The sequence below is a fragment of the Suricata suricatta genome, chromosome 8 (genome assembly GCF_006229205.1).
Source record: "Suricata suricatta isolate VVHF042 chromosome 8, meerkat_22Aug2017_6uvM2_HiC, whole genome shotgun sequence".
NCBI classification, from domain to species: Eukaryota; Metazoa; Chordata; class Mammalia; order Carnivora; family Herpestidae; genus Suricata; species Suricata suricatta.
The window spans coordinates 61,314,648-61,332,662 of NC_043707.1; the positions used below are offsets into that span (position 1 = coordinate 61,314,648).

General features: G+C 35.2%; 1 protein-coding gene across 1 annotated transcript in view; it reads left to right on the top strand.

Moving 5' to 3' along the window:
- DPYD (dihydropyrimidine dehydrogenase) overlaps positions 1–18,015 on the top strand; it is an 806,753-nt gene that overhangs the window by 36,564 nt on the left and 752,174 nt on the right. The window contains exon 2 of the mRNA XM_029948659.1: positions 490–600. Within this exon, the coding sequence (XP_029804519.1) occupies positions 490–600 (111 nt within the window). The remainder of the gene's footprint in view (positions 1–489; positions 601–18,015) is intronic.

Below are 18,015 nucleotides of genomic sequence, written 5' to 3' on the forward strand. Positions count from 1 at the left end.
TATAATTGTGAGATCTTAGGTGGGTTACTTAAGCACTTTGAATGCTTTTGCTTATCCAAAATGTTGAGATAATAGTAGCTGTTATTAAATTCAATTAGGTAATGCATCTGAAAGCAATTTGTAAATTCTAAAAACTTAAAATGTAGAGTACTGTTATTATAAGCTTAAATAAAATCTACATCTTTTCTGATTTCATTCCCATCTAAAAATTCTATGCATAAGATGTATCTTAAAGGATCTTTAGTGGAATTTATGTGATTTTTAAACCCTTCATATGGTGATCAATAAGTATGCTTATAAAATCACTGAGTATATCACCTAGTAAATTATTACTCTAATAAGCTTATTGTGGAATTACAATGGCACAAGGAGAAAACAACATGTTTAGTATAAGTCTTCGGAGTGCAGGGTGAATGATCTTAAAATACAATTTTGATTTTTTTTTATATGCCAACATATATGTTTATACATTGTTTATACTATCTTCAGAGTATCCTGGCTCTAAATCCTCGAACACAGACTCATGCAGCGCTGCGTTCCACTTCGGCCAAGAAAGTAGACAAGAAACACTGGAAGAGAAATACTGATAAAAACTGCTCTGTAAGTACCACTGAAAGATTATTTCACACGGAAAATGATCTTAACCTACACATTGATTGTAAGACAATATTTTACATATACTTAGAAATACAATCAAATATGTGTAAAATACAGCTATAATTTTTTTAATCTTTTAGATATTTTATATTTGGATAATCTCAAAAGTGTTTTTAATTTTACTACTTAAAAATCTATTTAAAAAGTGAAAAAAAATTATATGTTTAGTATGGTGCCAAAATTTATTTTCTTAAAAATCCATAAAATTTCTCTTAAATTGTTTTGTAAAATCAGAAACAAAAGAAATAAGTGTTGGCAAGGACGCAGAGACAAAGGAGCTCTCTGTCTGTTGGTGGGAATGCAAACTGGTGCAGCCACTGTGGAAAACAGTATGGAGGTTTCTCACAAAATTAAAAATAGAATTGCCATATGATCCAGTAATCCCACCACTGGTATTTACCCAAAGAATACGGAAACACCAGTTTGAAAAGATATATTCACTTCTATGTTTATTGCAGCATTATTTGCAATAGTCAAACTATGGAAGGAGCCTAAGTGTCCACTGATAGCGGAGCGGATAAAGTGAATACACACACGGACATGCACGCACACACACACACACACACACAATGGAATATAGAGTATAATGCTAAGCAGATAAGGCAGTCAGAGAAAGACAGATGCCATGTGATCTCACTCATATGTGGAATTTAAGAAAACAAATAATCAAAGGAAAAAAAAGAGGGAAGCAAGTTAAGAAACAGACTCTCAACTATAGAGAAGAAAGGGGAAGTGGGTGGGGGATGGGTGAAATAGGTGTTGTGGATTCAAGAGTACACTTATCATGATGAAAAGAATTAAATTAAAACCTTTGAAAATTGTTTTGTATAACAACACAAACAGAAGAGTTTCCATATTACAGATCTAAGTTAGCTGAAGAAGAGTGCAGTGGCATATACAAACAGTTGTACAATGTGCTTTTGGGGAACATATGAACAATATTTGCGGAATAGTATGGACATTTAATATTTCCACATGAGGTACAGGAGAAAAATGTCTGAGATTACTGATTGCCAAAATGTTACTTCACTGATTCTATGAGGTTATCATAGGGCTGGCACCTTGAGGCCATAAATGGAGATTAAGTACAACCTCGAAGGCAATATTTAATATATCATTTTAGGGGGCATACATTTTTAAAATTGGGAAGCAGTTTCCTTTTTAACCTGATTTCCCCAAATTAGTTTTCTTAAATCAGCTATTGAAACAATCATTTATATTTGCTTGTTTAACATTGGCTTCTTTGGTGCTTTGCTTATACTGTCTAATACAATGATTTTAGCTTATTTTTATGCACTTCTTTCTCCCTTACATATGAACTCTTTGATGATGGAAATTGAGGTTATGTACACATTGTGTATGTATTCATCTGATTTAAAAATTTCTGTCATTGGACACCCAGTAAAGTTTTTTGAATGAAAAGAAGAAATAGAAATACAAAGAAATGATGTGACTTGAGATGATTACCCTGCCACTTAATAGCAAAGCTGGATTGGAGTTCAGTTTTCTTGTACTAGTTTGGTGAGTTTTGCTTTCTAATATCATGAGGTCTCTGGAAGAAACTAGTGTAGTCTAAACTAGATCAAAGAAGAGACCGACTCTAAGATCTTGTGTTTCTGTGTGAATAATTGCAAGACACTGGGAAAAGAGTGATGTCAATTTCAAATGTAGAAAGCCCTTAAAGATTATCAAGTCTGAATCATTTTAAAGGTATGAGAACTTTGACCCTGACAAATTAAATGACTTCTTTAAGGTCTCATTTATATATTATTAAACTACTTATCATCAGGATTTTATTTAGAAAGAGAGGCTTTCTTACCATTGTATTGTTATTTTATGAAATTAGCAATTTATTCCAAAATGTTATCTTGTGAACTGAGGATCTCATTTTATCAGATTTTTTATTTGCTAAAGATGCAGTGAGGTGGACTTTCTCCATTAAATATATTGGTACAGATTCTGAGAAAAGCAATTAGACAGTATCTTTGGCAATATTCATCAACACCTGTGGTAGTTTGCTAGGATTACCATAACAAAGTACCATTGACTGAGTGGCCTAAAGAACAGAAATTCTCAATGTTCTGGAGGCTAGGAATCTGAGATCAACATATCAGCAGGGTGTTTTCTTCTGAGTCCTCTTTCTTGGTTTTCCCTTGTGTCTTTGTATAATCTTCCCTCTGTGTGCCTGTATCCAACTTTGCTCTTACAGTGACGCTAATCATACTAGATTAGGGCTCCCTCTTAATGACCTCAATTAATCACCTCTGTAAAGACTGTTTCCAAATACAGTTACATTACTTTATTTTGTAGAAAAATGTGGGGAAAAACCCACTGAATTCCAACCATTGAGTTGTGGTTAAATAAATCAGGACAGATCCATTCAATGGTAAGTTGTGCAACCATGGAAATTATTTTTAAAATATTTATCTGGGGGCGCCTGGGTGGCTCAGACAGTTAAGTGTCTGACTGCGGCTCAGGGCATGATCTCACGGTTCGTAGGTTCGAGCCCTGCATAGGGCTCTGTGCTGACAGCTAGCTCAGAGCCTGGAGCCTGCTTCAGATTCTGTACCTCCCTCTTTCTCTGACCCTCCCCTGCGTGCGCTGTCTCTCTCTGCCTTTCAAAAATAAATAAAAAACATTAAAAAATTAATAATTATAAAATAATTATCTGGAAACATGCTTACAATCTATATTATAAGGAAATGGCATGAAACATTATATTTAAGAATGATTGTGTGCACTTATCCAGACATATTCTCCTAGACATATATTCACAAAGAAGAAAAAGAAAATATAATGGAATGTTAACAGTGATTATCTTTGTTTGCTTGGCACTTTTGTACATTTCAGGCTTATATAATAAGCAAGTATTAGTAGAAAAATGAAAGCTTTAAATACATGTTAAAATAATCTTAATTTATAAAATCAGATTTATTTCTCTGGATGCATACCATTTTGAAATTTCAATTTGATACACCTGTATTAACAAAGAACAGTGAAATTTATTCCCAAAGTGGAAATATGGAATGAAGGTTGAAAGTTATTCTCAGTGCAGTTAAAGAAAGAGGATCCTTTCCTTTTCATTATTGTTCTCATGTGTTTGCATGAAGAATTGATTAATAGTATAACCAAAAGATTATTTTATTTTATTATTTTAGAGAGAGAGTGAGTGGGGGGAGAGGAACAAAAGGAGAGAGAGAAAGAGAGAGAGAGAGAGAGAGAGAGAGAGAGAGAGAGAGAGAGAGAATCTTAAGTAGACTCCACGCTCAGTATGGAGTCCAACACAGGGTTTTATCCCACAACCCTGAGATCATGATTTGAGGTGAAATCCAGAGTAAGAAGCTCACCTGACTGAGCCACCGGCTGTCCCTAATTTAGTTTTTAATTTTAAATTTTCATACTTGTTATAATTACTCATCTAAGTTCAAAAGCCTTATATGTATATAAAGGAAACATAAGACTTTGAAAGGTAGAGAGAAGACCAGCTAGCTAGAGAAATGGAACTTAAAGAATGAAACAGTGGTGAGTTCCCAGGGTTTTTTTTCCCTGCATTTTTCCCAGTCTTGGGGGAGCACCTGGCTGGCATGAGACACTTGAGCTTGAGGTCATGAGTTCAAGCCCTATGTTAGGTACAGAGCTTACTTTAATTAATTAAATAATTAAACTAAGAATACAACTAAATAAAAAAACATGTGTCTTGGAAAAAATAGAAATCATAATATAAATGAAGAAAATGAAAAATATCCCAATCTCAGGACTAAAGAATTTGGAGAACTGGAAACACTAACTTCACACACACACACACACAGAGAAGTCCTAACAAAAGTCTGTTCTCTCTAGGGAAAATACCAGGGAAAGAACAGCCTAGCAAGACCGATAACCTTCAGACTGTAACTTGTCTTCTGTAGCCAAACACAGCAAGAAAAACTGTGTCCCCATCCCTATGTATTCTATAAAAACTGAGAGGGGAGCCTAGACTTCCATTCTGTGATGAGATAATAAGATGCCTACACACCTCTGCTGAGTGAAAGAGGAGGGCCCAGTGTTTTCATCCCCATTAGCTAGCCAGTAACTGAGAGGGCCTACATCCCCCCTTGCCTACTGTGAAGTCAGTGGAGAGACATAGGAACTTTTCTCGCTATCCAGAGGAAGAGAAGAGAGAGGGCAGGGCTGAAAAATACTCAAACAGAAAATAATGGCAAAAATTTTCCAATTTTGGCAAGATTCGAAAACCTGAGTGAAACCCAAAGAAGACCATAGTCAGACAGGCCATAATTGAATTTCTGAAAACTTAAGATGAAGACAGTATCCTTAAGGAGGCTAGTCCCCTTGCCTCAAGGCAGGGACAACAGGTGGGCTGTTACGCTATTGAGTCTGACCTGTTGCTTTGGCTAGGACTAGGCAGTACCACTGACCGTGCCCTGGCTCTGCAAATTTCCCTCCTTCCTGCCTTCCTTTACTCCTCTTGTACTTTTCCTGAATAGCACTCACTCCATAAATCACCTGCACCCAAATCCCTGTTTCAAATTTTTCTTTTAGGGAAAGTGAATTGAAATTGTTAACCAAAAGGTCAAATCTTGGCTCCTATCAGCAGCACTTGATACAGCAAGTCACTTTCCTGTTCCTAAAATATTTTTTTTTTCACTTGGCTTCTAGGACATCAAACTCCCTGGTTTTCTTCTTTCATTATTAGCATCTTCTTGGCCTCACTGTTGGTCATTCCTCATCTTCTCATCCCTAAATTAGAGTGCCTGAGCTTAGGTCATTCCTTCTCTCTGTAAGGGTCATTATGTTGGTGGTCTCACTTTTTTCTCCTCACTTTAATTTCTGTCTATATTCAGAATTTTATTACCTCTTACCACCTTCACCACTATCAACCTTTCTAAGCCAGCACCATTATCTCTCATCTCTCATCTGGTTTGTTTCAATAGCCTTGAAATAGTTTCCATTCTCATGCTTATGCCTTTCCTGGTAGAATCTTAAATTAATATACATGAGAAATCCTTTTAAAATTCCTATGCTCAAAATCTTTCAATGGTTTTCCAGCTCACTTGGAGTTTTCACAAGATCTTTTGTACAATTGTCACCTCAGCAAGGCCTTCTCAGGCCACTCTATTTAAAACTCTAACCTGCCCCCCTTCTGAGCTCTCTTTAGATTGCTCAGCTTAATTTTTTCTATCACTTATCACTGATAATACTGTTTTTCACTTGCTAACTTTATTTTCTGTCTTTTTCTACTAAAGTATTAAGTCTAGGAGAGCAAGGGTTTTATTGTTTTGTTTATCATGTGTTTTGGTTCATAAACTGTGTTCCCAGCTTCTAGAATAGTTGGTGCTCAGTAAATATCTGTCAAATGAATGCATGAATGAATATGACCCTTCTTTCACATGTTATTTGTATACTAGCCATAAGGATTACGTATTTTCTTGTGTAGTGCTATGCAGTTTCCAGAGTACCTTTGCGTATTACATTTGGATTTTACCATGATGTAAATAGACAGCTCAGATTTGTCTCCTTGTTTTACCAATGAGGACTATGCTGAAAACATTAAATGATTTACTTGAGCCTATTAAAATTACTCAGTGTTACAGCCAGATCTAGAATTCAGATCATTTGTATATCACCTGACTTCTTTAGAAAAGACTAGTAAGATTATTAGAAAATGGAATCATCAGAGTTAAGGAAAATATGGATTGTAGTGGTTGTCACATTTTTTTTTTTACCAGTAATCTTACACCGTTTCTGAAGATAGCAAAGAGATCATTTTTAGCTAACTTCCTGACCACCAAATATAAAGGTTTTCTTTGTTTATACATATTTTTTCATTTACTATTTTGCTTTGGCCTAATAATTTTCTGTTTTGATTTAGTTCAGATAACCACTGACTTACCATTCTTTGCATCTGTGCCTTAGGGTTGTGGGTTGAATCTCTTTGAATTCCCAGGGAAGAAGTTTTTCTTACGCCATTGTATTGTCCTCTGTCCATACCTGCCTTTCTTCCCTTTGTCCATTTTGGTCCTTGAAACATCCGTATTTCTGATACTATACTGAATGCCATTCAAAAATGAAAAATTGCAAATTCTAGTCCAAAATTGTGTATTAAAATGGGCACAAATTTAGTTTTAATAAACAAATTTATAGGCTTCTTAGAAAATAGGCCTTTGTTTGACCAAAAAGTGCTCTGTAAATGGCAGTTCTGAAATTTTTTACCCAGGAATTTCTTCCCTTGGCAGTTTGATACCACTCTAGTACTAATTGGAAATTCTGAATTCAGTAAGGGATTTAAACTGGCAAATGTGTTTATACTGGTTAATGAAGCATGAAGCATTTATTTCCAGTATCTTTTAAGCAGGTGTTCCATAACTGCTGTTTATTTTTGCCATTTTTGAAAATGTTGAACTGTCCTAATTGCATAAATATTTTGCACTCATTTTCCATTAGCAATATTTGAAGACCAGAAAATATTGCAAATCAGAAAACTGGGTGAAAATAAAAAAGAGAAGACAGTCAAAGACAGCCAATTATTAGACCTGTTTTTAAGAATTTTAGCTACTTTGTTTTAAACACGTGACATATAGTAAATGCTCACAGTAAAAAAAAACAAAATAGTAAGCCATAGTATATAGTAAGAATTTGCTAATTGCAGTTATGTATCTGAAGCACTTTAAGTGAAATAACTAATTTAATCCTCAGAACTATCCTATGAGGAAGGTACTATAATTTATTTCCATTCATAGATCAAGGAACTGAGGCATAGGGAAACTTAAGAAATCTGTCCAGGATTCCACTATTGCATGGAAGCAGAGGTTGCTCCCATGGAATCTGGCACCAGAACTTTTAGAGTAAAACTGTTCAAACAAGTAAATAAAAAATAAATCATTATTTTTTTTTCATTTTAGGAAATGACTACAGTAATATGTAGGTTTTGATAAGTCATTTTTTTCCTTGTGTGAGGGTCACAATCTTAGTCACTACTTTTTGTTTGTTTGTTTTTGCATTCGTAGCCTGTTTATAAAATAGACCAGCCATTGTGCCACTTCTCACAGTAGAATAAAGATGAATTTTGTTAGCATAGGCCTTCCCAAGAAGTTCTCACATTCTTTTGAAGAAGACAGGATATCAATAAATATCAATAGTACTCTTTCAAAAGAAGAACCATGAAGGAGTTTTAATTATCTTTGTAATTCAGTCAAATTTGCCTTTGGCTGAATTAGTCTAACATTCATAGAGGAAGATGGATTTAATAAGGAAAATGGGAGGTAAGATTCACACTTGTATAAAAGGCTAGAAGACAACAGAAGATGGGGCAGTGGGTATGTAGGAGAGAAGATAAATTTGAATATATTTAGGAGTATCTCAGTCTGCTTGGGCTACTGTAGCAAAAAATGTCATAGACTAGGTGGCTTAAACAACAAACATTTATTTCTCATGCCTCTGTGGGCTGGGAGGTCCAAGATCAGGGCATTGGCAGATTTGGTATCTGGTGAGGGCCTGTTTCCAGGTTCATAAATGACTGTTTTCTTGCTGTGTCTTCAAATGGGAAGAAGGGATGAGCGATTTCCTGGGTCCCTTTTATAAGGGCACTAATCCCATTCATGAGGACTCAACTTTCATGATGAAATCACTTCCCATCTCATAATATCATCACATTGGGTGTTAGGATTCCAAAATATGAATTTAGAGGGGACACAAATATTTACCTCCAGAAGAGGAGGTAAAATAAATATGACTTGGGAGATTATGTGTACATTTAATTGTTCATAAGATAAACTGAGAGAATAGTGAATTCAGTTTGTGATCTTTTGTTTCTTGTACCTGGGGGATATCCTACTTAGTTCAAAAGTTGTAGCTCAGTAAAAGGAATCGGGAATGGAGATGAAGAGTTTTGAGTCATCAGAGTATGTGTGGGTATAAAGCCTGTAGAAGGAATTTCCCAGGAAGAGTATGGAGAGTGGGAAGAGTTAGGAGCTTAGATCTTTGAGAACTTTGGATGGGATTAGGGAGAGACCAGTGAGGTACTGGCTTGAGGTACAAAATGCAAGGGGCACTGAAAGACTTAGTAAGCGAGGTAAATAATCCAAGAATATATAAAACATGTATATAGAAGCATATCTCTTTCCTTTGCCTCAGGCTGCAGTCTGGCTTAGCATGACACTGAATAGCAGGATCGCAAGGGCAGGCAGATATGAGAATTTATCTAACAAGCACCATGTGGGGTGAGATGAGAGGCATGGAAGAAGTGAGAGAGTTCCCATAAGAAAGGACAGGTCACTGTGTTTTTCCTCTAATACACGATTTCCAAATGTGGTTATTTTTTGTACTTTGGGAATTATCCTTATGATTTGCTTTGCATGCTGTGTCCATTTTTCCTTCTCAAGCTTACATGACTATTAAGGAACAAAATCCACATAGTTAATAAAGTCATCACTCAACCTCATTCAGAAAAGGAAAGTGGAATTATTCTTGCTTTGATAACCCAGCTACCTGGCTCTGTTAAACTTGACATAGAATGCAGGTCCCAATGTTGAAATATAGCAAATTCACAATATGAATTCCTTTTTTAAGCTCCAAAGTTAAATGAATTTTTGACCAGATTCACAGTAAGAAAGTAATTCCTGTTCTACTCTCGCCTCTTCTTACACCATGTTTTAAAACAACTTCTCAAGCTTGAGCTTGCTTTCCTGATTGCATTCTTCCCAAAATAGGCTCAATGCCTAAAGGAGTTTCTGAAATAAAAAAATGAAGTAAAATAAAATAACCCAAACCAAGATTCTTTGCAACTTAATGCCTTCTTCAATAGGTGAAAAACGCATTGTATTGAGAATATAAGTATCAGACTAGAAACTCAGGCATACAGAAAATATAGCCTCTTTTATTTTTTCATAACCAAAGTTAAATTCTATTTTGAACTCTTCTAAGAGTAGAAACTTTGTCACTGTCACTTTCAGAATTTTTCCCCCTCTGCAGCCCCCCGCCTCCTTATTTCTCTAGGCTAACATCTGACTTTCTGGAATTTGGTGACAAGTGTGGTAGATGTGGTGAGCCCAGCTGGTTCTTCATTATATCTTTCCTTTAATAACCATCATGGGGGATGTGGAATTATCCTTTATTCCCTTTCACAAGATCCCTTTTTGTTCCCTCATTTGTACTACTTTTAAGTCACTCTTGAATACATGACATCATTCAACACTGGGGCTAAGGAAACTTCATAGTTCAGTCTCCTCCTCCCAGGGCTTCATCTGATAGGTTCTCCAGCTCGTGATTTCCATGGGCATGACTAGTATTTGCCATCTCCCTATGTCCGGCCTGAGTAGCTGGATAATGATCTTTTTTTTTTTCTGGGATCTACCAACATTTCTGGGCCCTCTCCTTTTTAATGGATCTTCATCTTGTCTTTCCATTCTTAAAATATTTATATAGTTTAAATGGGAAGGTAGGAATGGAGAAGAAAATTTACTTTTAATGTATCACAAATTTCCTTCTAAATCCATTGTCACTCACTCAAGTTCCTTCAGATCCTTGAAAATCCTCCTTCTTTGAAACAAAAAAGTCTCACAGAAGCTCTCTTTGCCTCATTGCTTTTTGTTGTGACACTTTTTCCTTCAGGAAATGAAAACTGGTGGCCTCTCTCCTTAACATGCATGTTTTAGGAGGAATGAGAAGGAATTATAGTAAAACTTCCCCATCTCATAAAGTTTGATTTTGAATTTGGATCTAACAAAATTCATGAGCATTTCCTATTCTCCATCCAGCAGGTTCTCAAGTGAAGTCTTTTGAGGGTAGGAAGAGAGGCTGGAGTAATTTCTATTTTGGGTCAGAGAAAGTAAGAAAGAAGGGTTAAGACAGGCAAAGCCAATTAGAACCCCATGTTGGGAAACTGAGATAGTACTTGCAGGACTGTGAAAGTGAGTACCTCTTTAAATTTTGTGCCATGGATGCCTCCGTTACCCTGCTGTAGTACTGGCCCTGATAACAGCTGCAAATCAAAGGGCTTATACTGTCCTGGAGAGACCAGCAGCCTCAGGACCTAGGGATGTTCTCATGAATGTTTAAACTTGGGTAACAACTAGGGACTCAGATGGATTTGAATGGCATAGGTGGTCCCAGAACTCCAGGCTGGATGACTGAGTGGATTTCTCTGGTCATTACATTAACCTCCTAGTAATGCTACCACACATTATGTATTACTGGAGTTTTGGAATCATTGATCTGGTACTGTTTTATCATTTATATTTTAAGGACAATTATCCTGCTAAATGTATTAAGAACATTGTAATGAATTAGAAAAAATAAGTTAGTTTTAAAATAAGAATACTTTAAGTGGTATTTATTGGACAGTCTCTTCCATCCATACCTCTAACAAAGATTAGAAGTTATCACTATATAGGTTTAGTAATTAATTTTTGTGTTTGTGTTAGAACAGACATTAATTAGAAGGAACTATTTGATCCTTTAAAGAAAATGCAAGTTTAAAGTTCAGCATAGGGAAAAAATTACAGGGGGGAAAATATACTGTGACATGTGATTGAAAATCCTTTGTCAAAGTATAAAAATTTAAGTAGAATAGGAGTCTTGCTTTGTGGTAATTTAGACATATGTAGGCCTTGTAATTTTGGAATTGGGATGAGTTCTTCTGACACATAACCATTAAGTATTTTAAAATAGTAACCTGTTGCTTATAGGAAGGCATTTTTGGTATAAGTCTTAAAATCTAGTTATGGATTTCAAAAGAATGATCTCAGTTTCTTTAAGAATAGAAAGTATACCCTGAATCAGTAATTAAAATATGATCATTGATTAATTTTCACTGTCTATGTATGAAATATGAGATATGAAAAGCATCTCCTGAACATTTTTGGGCATTAATCCAGTGGTTGGAAAAAAGTTACTCTTCTTAGGTGAACCTGCTTAAAGAATTGTTGTGGCCTGGGTGGCTCAGTCACTTGAGCATCCGTCCGACCCTTGGATTTGACTCAGATCATGATCCCAAGGTTTGTTGGATCGAGCCCCATGTCAGACTCTGAGCTGACATTAAACATTAATATAAATAAACTTAAAAAAAATAATGTGTTGCATTTTCTATATTTGTACCATAGTACAAGAGATCAATTATTCTACCTAATTTTAAGAGTTACATAGTATAAATATTTTTTGGAATCTGCCTTGTATGGTTTTTATTAATTATAAAGTATTAATGGCAGACCTACTATGTGCCTGCCGCTGTGAAAAGTGGTGGGGAAAGGGACAAATACTTTTCTTGTCCTGAGAACTTACATTCTTTCTTATAGGCATTATAGTCATTCACAATCAAGTGTTACCAGTGCAGCCAACCATGGGAGTTATAGCTGAAGTATAGAATTCAGTGTCATGATTCAAGCTTGGACTCCTTGAGGAAGCAGAATTTAAGTTGAAAATACAAATGGAGGAGGGAAAGACAAAGAAGAGGGTTCCCACCAAAATGGAAGACACATATTGGAAAGGTTCAGGTACTGAACCTCAGATACTGAACCAGTTTCAGTTCTGCAGGGCTGAAGCAGAAAAGTGTGAGACTAAGTGTGAAGTGATGAGACAGAGAGGTCTAGTACAAGGTCTACCAGCAAGGACTAGGACAAGTAACAATAACACTCGTAATGATGAAGATGGTATTAATAATTGGTGTATTATAAAGTTCTATAATCTGGTTATTTCATTAAGAGAAGTGCATGTCATCTCATTAAGAAAACACAGTCTTTAGCCCATGCTATAATTTAGAGTTTTATCACATATTAGGTTCTCTCTCTGCGTGTATGTGTTTTCTTGGTGTTTCATACCACATGTGGACCAGTGTTGCCAGAGATTTATTCTCCAGGCAGAAATATGTAATAAAATGTTAATTGACTGAAAGAAAGAAAAGTGTTAACTCTTGATTTCCTGAGGCTGAGCTTTGCTTTAATTATTTATTTCAGACTGATCACAACTTTCTCTATGTTCATGTGACACACAAATTAAACTCATTTGTAATTGTCAGCCATCAGCCCTCTTTTATTTTGCTCTTTAGTTTGAAATTTTATAATGGTTAAGTGGCTCTTTTTTTTAAATACCAACTTTACTGTTAATTAGGATGGAATGTAGTTATCTAGTCAGAGTTTAAGTTGAATTGGAAAAAACTTTCCACTAAGTGAAAGGTGTGTTTCTTTAGCTTTGTTAGCAAAAAGAATACTTTCTCTTGAAAGCTACCTTCCTTATCTTTGAGGTGTATTTTTTTTTTTAATGAAAGAAGACTGTGGAACCTAAGCGATGACCTATCAGCAGAAAGGTTTGTTAAGAATGAGTTACAGAGACAAACTAATTGGTTTCAGTTATTAGTTCTGGTGTTTACTAGCTGTGTGACCTTGAGTAAATTCCTTGATTTCTTCCTGCCTCCATTTCCTCTTCTGTAAAATAAGGATAATAATGGAAAATATCCCATACACTTGCCGTTGGGATTAATGAGTCATTTTGCATAGTCTATTTACAGCAGTACCTGGTGTATAGATTCCTCAACAAGTGTTATTATCACGATTAGCTTTGAGGCATTGACGCTTCCCAGTCTGTTTCTGTTACTCCACATGTAGGTCCATCATGACAGTGGATGCAGAACAGCACAACTAAATATGGAAAGAACATGGAGAGATAATGAACAGGAAGATATTAAGAACGGTAATGAAAAACAGAGCATTTCCAATATTGCCCAGAAATTTGCTGGCAGCATATTGTGTGTGTGTGCTGGGGGGAGTGGGTGTGTGAGAGAATGACAGATAGAGCTAGGGAGAAACAGAAAGAGACGCCAGCTATTTTGGACACTGACTAATGTGTGCATGAAGTAAGAATGAATTATCTTCCTGTGAATATTTTTTTTGCCACATTTTCCTTTTTCCAAAAAGCCTTTGACATGATGCCTTTGCCCTGCCCACTTTCATCACAGTCTGCACTGACATGGGCCTTTACTCTGATTCTCCCTTATGTGAGCCCCTGTAGGGTACTAAGTGCTAACCTAAAAAAATGCCCCCTCTCTTAGGATGGCTTGAGAATAAAATATTTTCTCTGAATGTTTAACAAGGAAGTTTCTTTTTGGGGAAGTTGTTCATATGGATTGCATATTAATCTTGGAATATTGAGAAGGGATCCAAAAGATCTGGAACCAAATTGATTTGTTTATACAGAAATTCTTTGGATAGTCATAATATTAAACTGGAATTGTATGATGTATTGTAGGTCAATAAGTAGTATATAATAAAACAGATGTGTGTTAAGATTATGTCTATAAAAACAGAATATGTATATTTTAAAATATATTAATGAAGCATATTACTGTATTTGCAAATAAGAAATATCTTTGCATATGGGAAAATAGAGTGCTCTGAACAAAAGAAATCAGCTAAATTGTCTTCAGGGCCTAATAGTATATTTTACCTTTGCAAAACATTTATTTGATGCTCATAGCAAATAAATATGCGAGTTTTGCTGTTTTCCGAAGGGGCATACAATGGCAGCTGCCGTTTTAATCGGTCCCCTATTCAGACACTAATCGGTGGAACCTACGCAGAATGCTAGACGACTGAATAGGTAGACAATGGCAGCAGAGTTTTTAATCACAGTTCTATTCAGGCACTAATCGGAGTGATGATTAAGGGACATTAGAGGGAGCACTTTGACATCTGATCCTTTGAACTGACGTCTGTGCAGGCTGCACTCCATAGAGCTCACTTGGCCAGACTTGATTTCCTTAAATAAAGTGCTATGATTTGCAATGTAGGAAATATTACATTAGAGCCTATCGAAATGATTAGGAATTGAGGAGCTTTTCTTCAGTGAGGATTTTGTGTATACTGTATACTCACAAAACTCAGAGCATTAATGTTTCATATATTACTCTGAGTATCAGGGACTGTAGAAAAATAGTATGAAAAAGACTCTCTTGTAGTCACACACTTAAAATTGAAAATGAATGGAAATATGGAACTCTGCTCTCATATTCCTCAATTATGGAAGTTTATGAATTTAGACATATTTGTATTCTCACATAACCCAATCAAGATCAACACAGCCTAACTGCATCGCATTTTTTTACTTCCTTTAAACTAGAGTATTTTTAGTGTTATGTCTTTTGAGTTGCATTAACCACTGAAAAAATTGTACCATGCAGAGGGTATAAACATGCTTTGGACTCAATAGTTTTTAATAAGACAGGATGGGATTTTTCTTTTTTTCCTTTCAGAATTTTTAATATCAATTTAGATATTTCTAACCTGTTCTCCAGAACATTTCATGAGAATGATCCTGAAAACATTAATTAATCTATTTAACATTTTCAGATTGGCTCAGTGCTTAAAATTTCAACATCAGAATTTGAATGTATAGCTCCAAATATCTATTTGTTTTTATTTATCTTTATAATATATTTAAATAATGTGTAATATATAGGAGAAAAAAACACCTTTTCCTCTACCCCTTAGTTAGTGAATGAGAGCTATGAATTAAACTGGCAAAAGATATTAATAGAAGAAAAGGCATATACATTTTGGTTGACATTGATATTTTATTTTTATGTGCATGGAGGCCTTCATAAAAAAGAAGTGAAGACCCAAAGAAGCAGTTAGACTTATTGACCCTATATACCATTTTAACAAAGGATGAAAAATTGTGGAGAAGTAACAAGACAAAGAAAAAGGGAGTTGGGCATCTCAGGTGGCAAATTGTGGGAAGGTGAATAGATGGGGGGAAACTAATGGAAAATAAGATATATTTTATTCAGGTTTTTTGTGCATCTCAGTGCTGACTTTCTGTCTCCAGTGATCATGGTTTTTCTGGTACAGGAGAAGGGAGGAGTAACACTTTCACAAAGGGATATTTATGTCTTGCTTTTAGGCAGACGGGAGAGAGAGGGCAAAGAACTCTTTCTGTGTTTTCTTTTTCCTAATTCCCTTCATCTCAAAATAATTTGTATGCAAAAGTGGCATATTTTGGGGTAAGCATATTCTCATCCCCTTCATGTACAACTTCTTAGGATTGAGTTCGTTATATTTTTTATGTTCCTTAGATTTAGGATTCTTTACTATAAGAAACAAAGATTTTATCATGAATTCTGGGATAAATATGACAGTGGTGTATATTGCTCCTTCAAATTCACAGGTATGTAGGTATGTGCTTGTAAAGTTCTGTTTGTACCATTGAACTCAGACCTCAAATCTGGTGACCTGAATCTAATTGAGAAAACTGTCCATAGCCAGGAGAAGCAGATTCTTCCTCAAAAATCTGGGATAAGAGATTTTATTTCTTTCTGAGCTGTGTTAGCAGAAAACAACAAAAAAAATTGAAACCTGGGTATTTCAGGGTGACTATCTTCTACCTGCCATGTATAAAAAAAGGGGGAAAAAGCCAGTTTGAGGAAAGAGAAGATAGAAGCAGATGTGGACAAAAAAATTGCGTGGGGTACACATGGCTTTTATAAGGAGAGTTCTGCAACTTTCATGAGATCGTCTTATATCAAGATAAAGTCTCTTTTTTTTTTTTCTTTTTGGCTTAAACTATCAAAAGCAGGTTTTAGATATAGACAACCAAAAAGAATCTTAAAGAGCACAGTGACATATTTCAAATTCTAATGACTTAGAAAAAAAAGATGTTTATTTTTAGGGAATATGGTAAAATTATAATTAAGTAGGAAAAGGAGATGGACTAAAGAATAAGAGTGGTTAAATTTTATATGGTGAGAGATAGTAGAGTGTAATAGAATCATCCTGCTTAGAGACAGGCTGCCTGGTACAAATCATGTCTCTTCATTTACTAACTTGACCTTGGATACAGTTCTTTACCTCTATGATGTAGCTCCAATTTCCTTCATTGAAAAATGGAAATAGTAGTAATCATAGGAATCTAATTAAATTATTTTGAGGATTTAATGAACCAATGCATGTAGAGAGGTATAATACAAGGCATGGCACATGGTAAATGCTCACAAAATGGTTTTATTAAAATTTTCCCTGAATGTGGGGAGTGTCTCCTGGTTCAGATGATAAAGCATTTGTCTAGGATTTCTTTGAAGAATTTTACACCATTTAGTAATAAGTTGAAAATTTTAAAAGTTAAATAAAAGTTATTCTCAGTGTGATTTCTTTTTTCAAATGTTATATACTTTTACGTTTAGTAATTGTAAACAAATCCAGGTTCATATATCTATCTGCCTCTCATGATTAAATAGAGTCTATAGGGCCTCTTAGTCTTTTTTTATTCTGTAAAAGACAGAACTTGTACAGATACAGTAATTTTAGTTTGTTTGTATGTTACATGTAATAAGTCTAGTTGGTTACTCTGGATTGCTTCCATTTTCTTTTCTCCCTGACTCGAAAAAGAATACAGGTAGTATTTATGGTATGACTTTGCCCTTATGGTCTATTGTTTGCTGTTTTTATCAGTTTGTTTATAGGTTTATCATATTTTCTTTTAAATTATCTCTCACATTGGGTGTCATCTTTGAGCTCACAGAGTAGACACCATAAGCAAAAGCTCATCCCCCCAAGTTGGAACATGATGACAGACATGTCCAAGGAATATTATGGGGCTTTGATCCCTTTATGAATCTTGTAATAGATGAATGTGGGGAGATGGCAACTCATGGGCAACAGAACAACAATGGAATGGTGGTAACTCAAGGAATAGTATTAGAAGCCTCGGAACAATTATAAACAATGGGTGTGTTCACTGGAAGAAACCAACTGCTTCCACATGTCCCCTCTCCATGCCACCTGTTTTACTACAATATACAACTCTGGTCATGCATCATATTGAACGTTTTTGTTAAATAAATTTTGTAATAGTGAAAAAAAAGTTTCTCATGTTTTTGAGAATTGAAATTTAACTATACTACTATCTTTATCTGTCTTTTATCCTTATGTCTAGATCTTAATCTACATGCTGCCTTTTCTCTGTGATCCTTTCCGGCTTTATAGCTAGCAGTTTTGTAAACTACAAATCAACAAGTAATCTGCCCAAATTATTTCTTCCATGAGGAAAAAAGTTTGGCTGTTTTCTTGCATATATTTAGAATAAATTTTCTAAACTCTTGTTAAATTTTGATTTAATATGGGAAGGATTTATAAAAAGGGAGTAAAAGGAAGAGGGTTGACGGCTCCAGCAAGAAGAGAGGTTTGAATGTAGAATATGCATGGTATTTTGAGGAGGCAAAGAACAAATAAATAATTCAGGCTTAAGGAGGGATTCCTGTCTGAGAGCAGTAGAAAGAATTTTAGAAGGAAGGGCGGAGATGAAATTATCTAGAAAGTAAGGTAGGATCCAGATTTTTAAAAAATTAAATACACTTTAGAGATTTGGGATCTTTCTCTT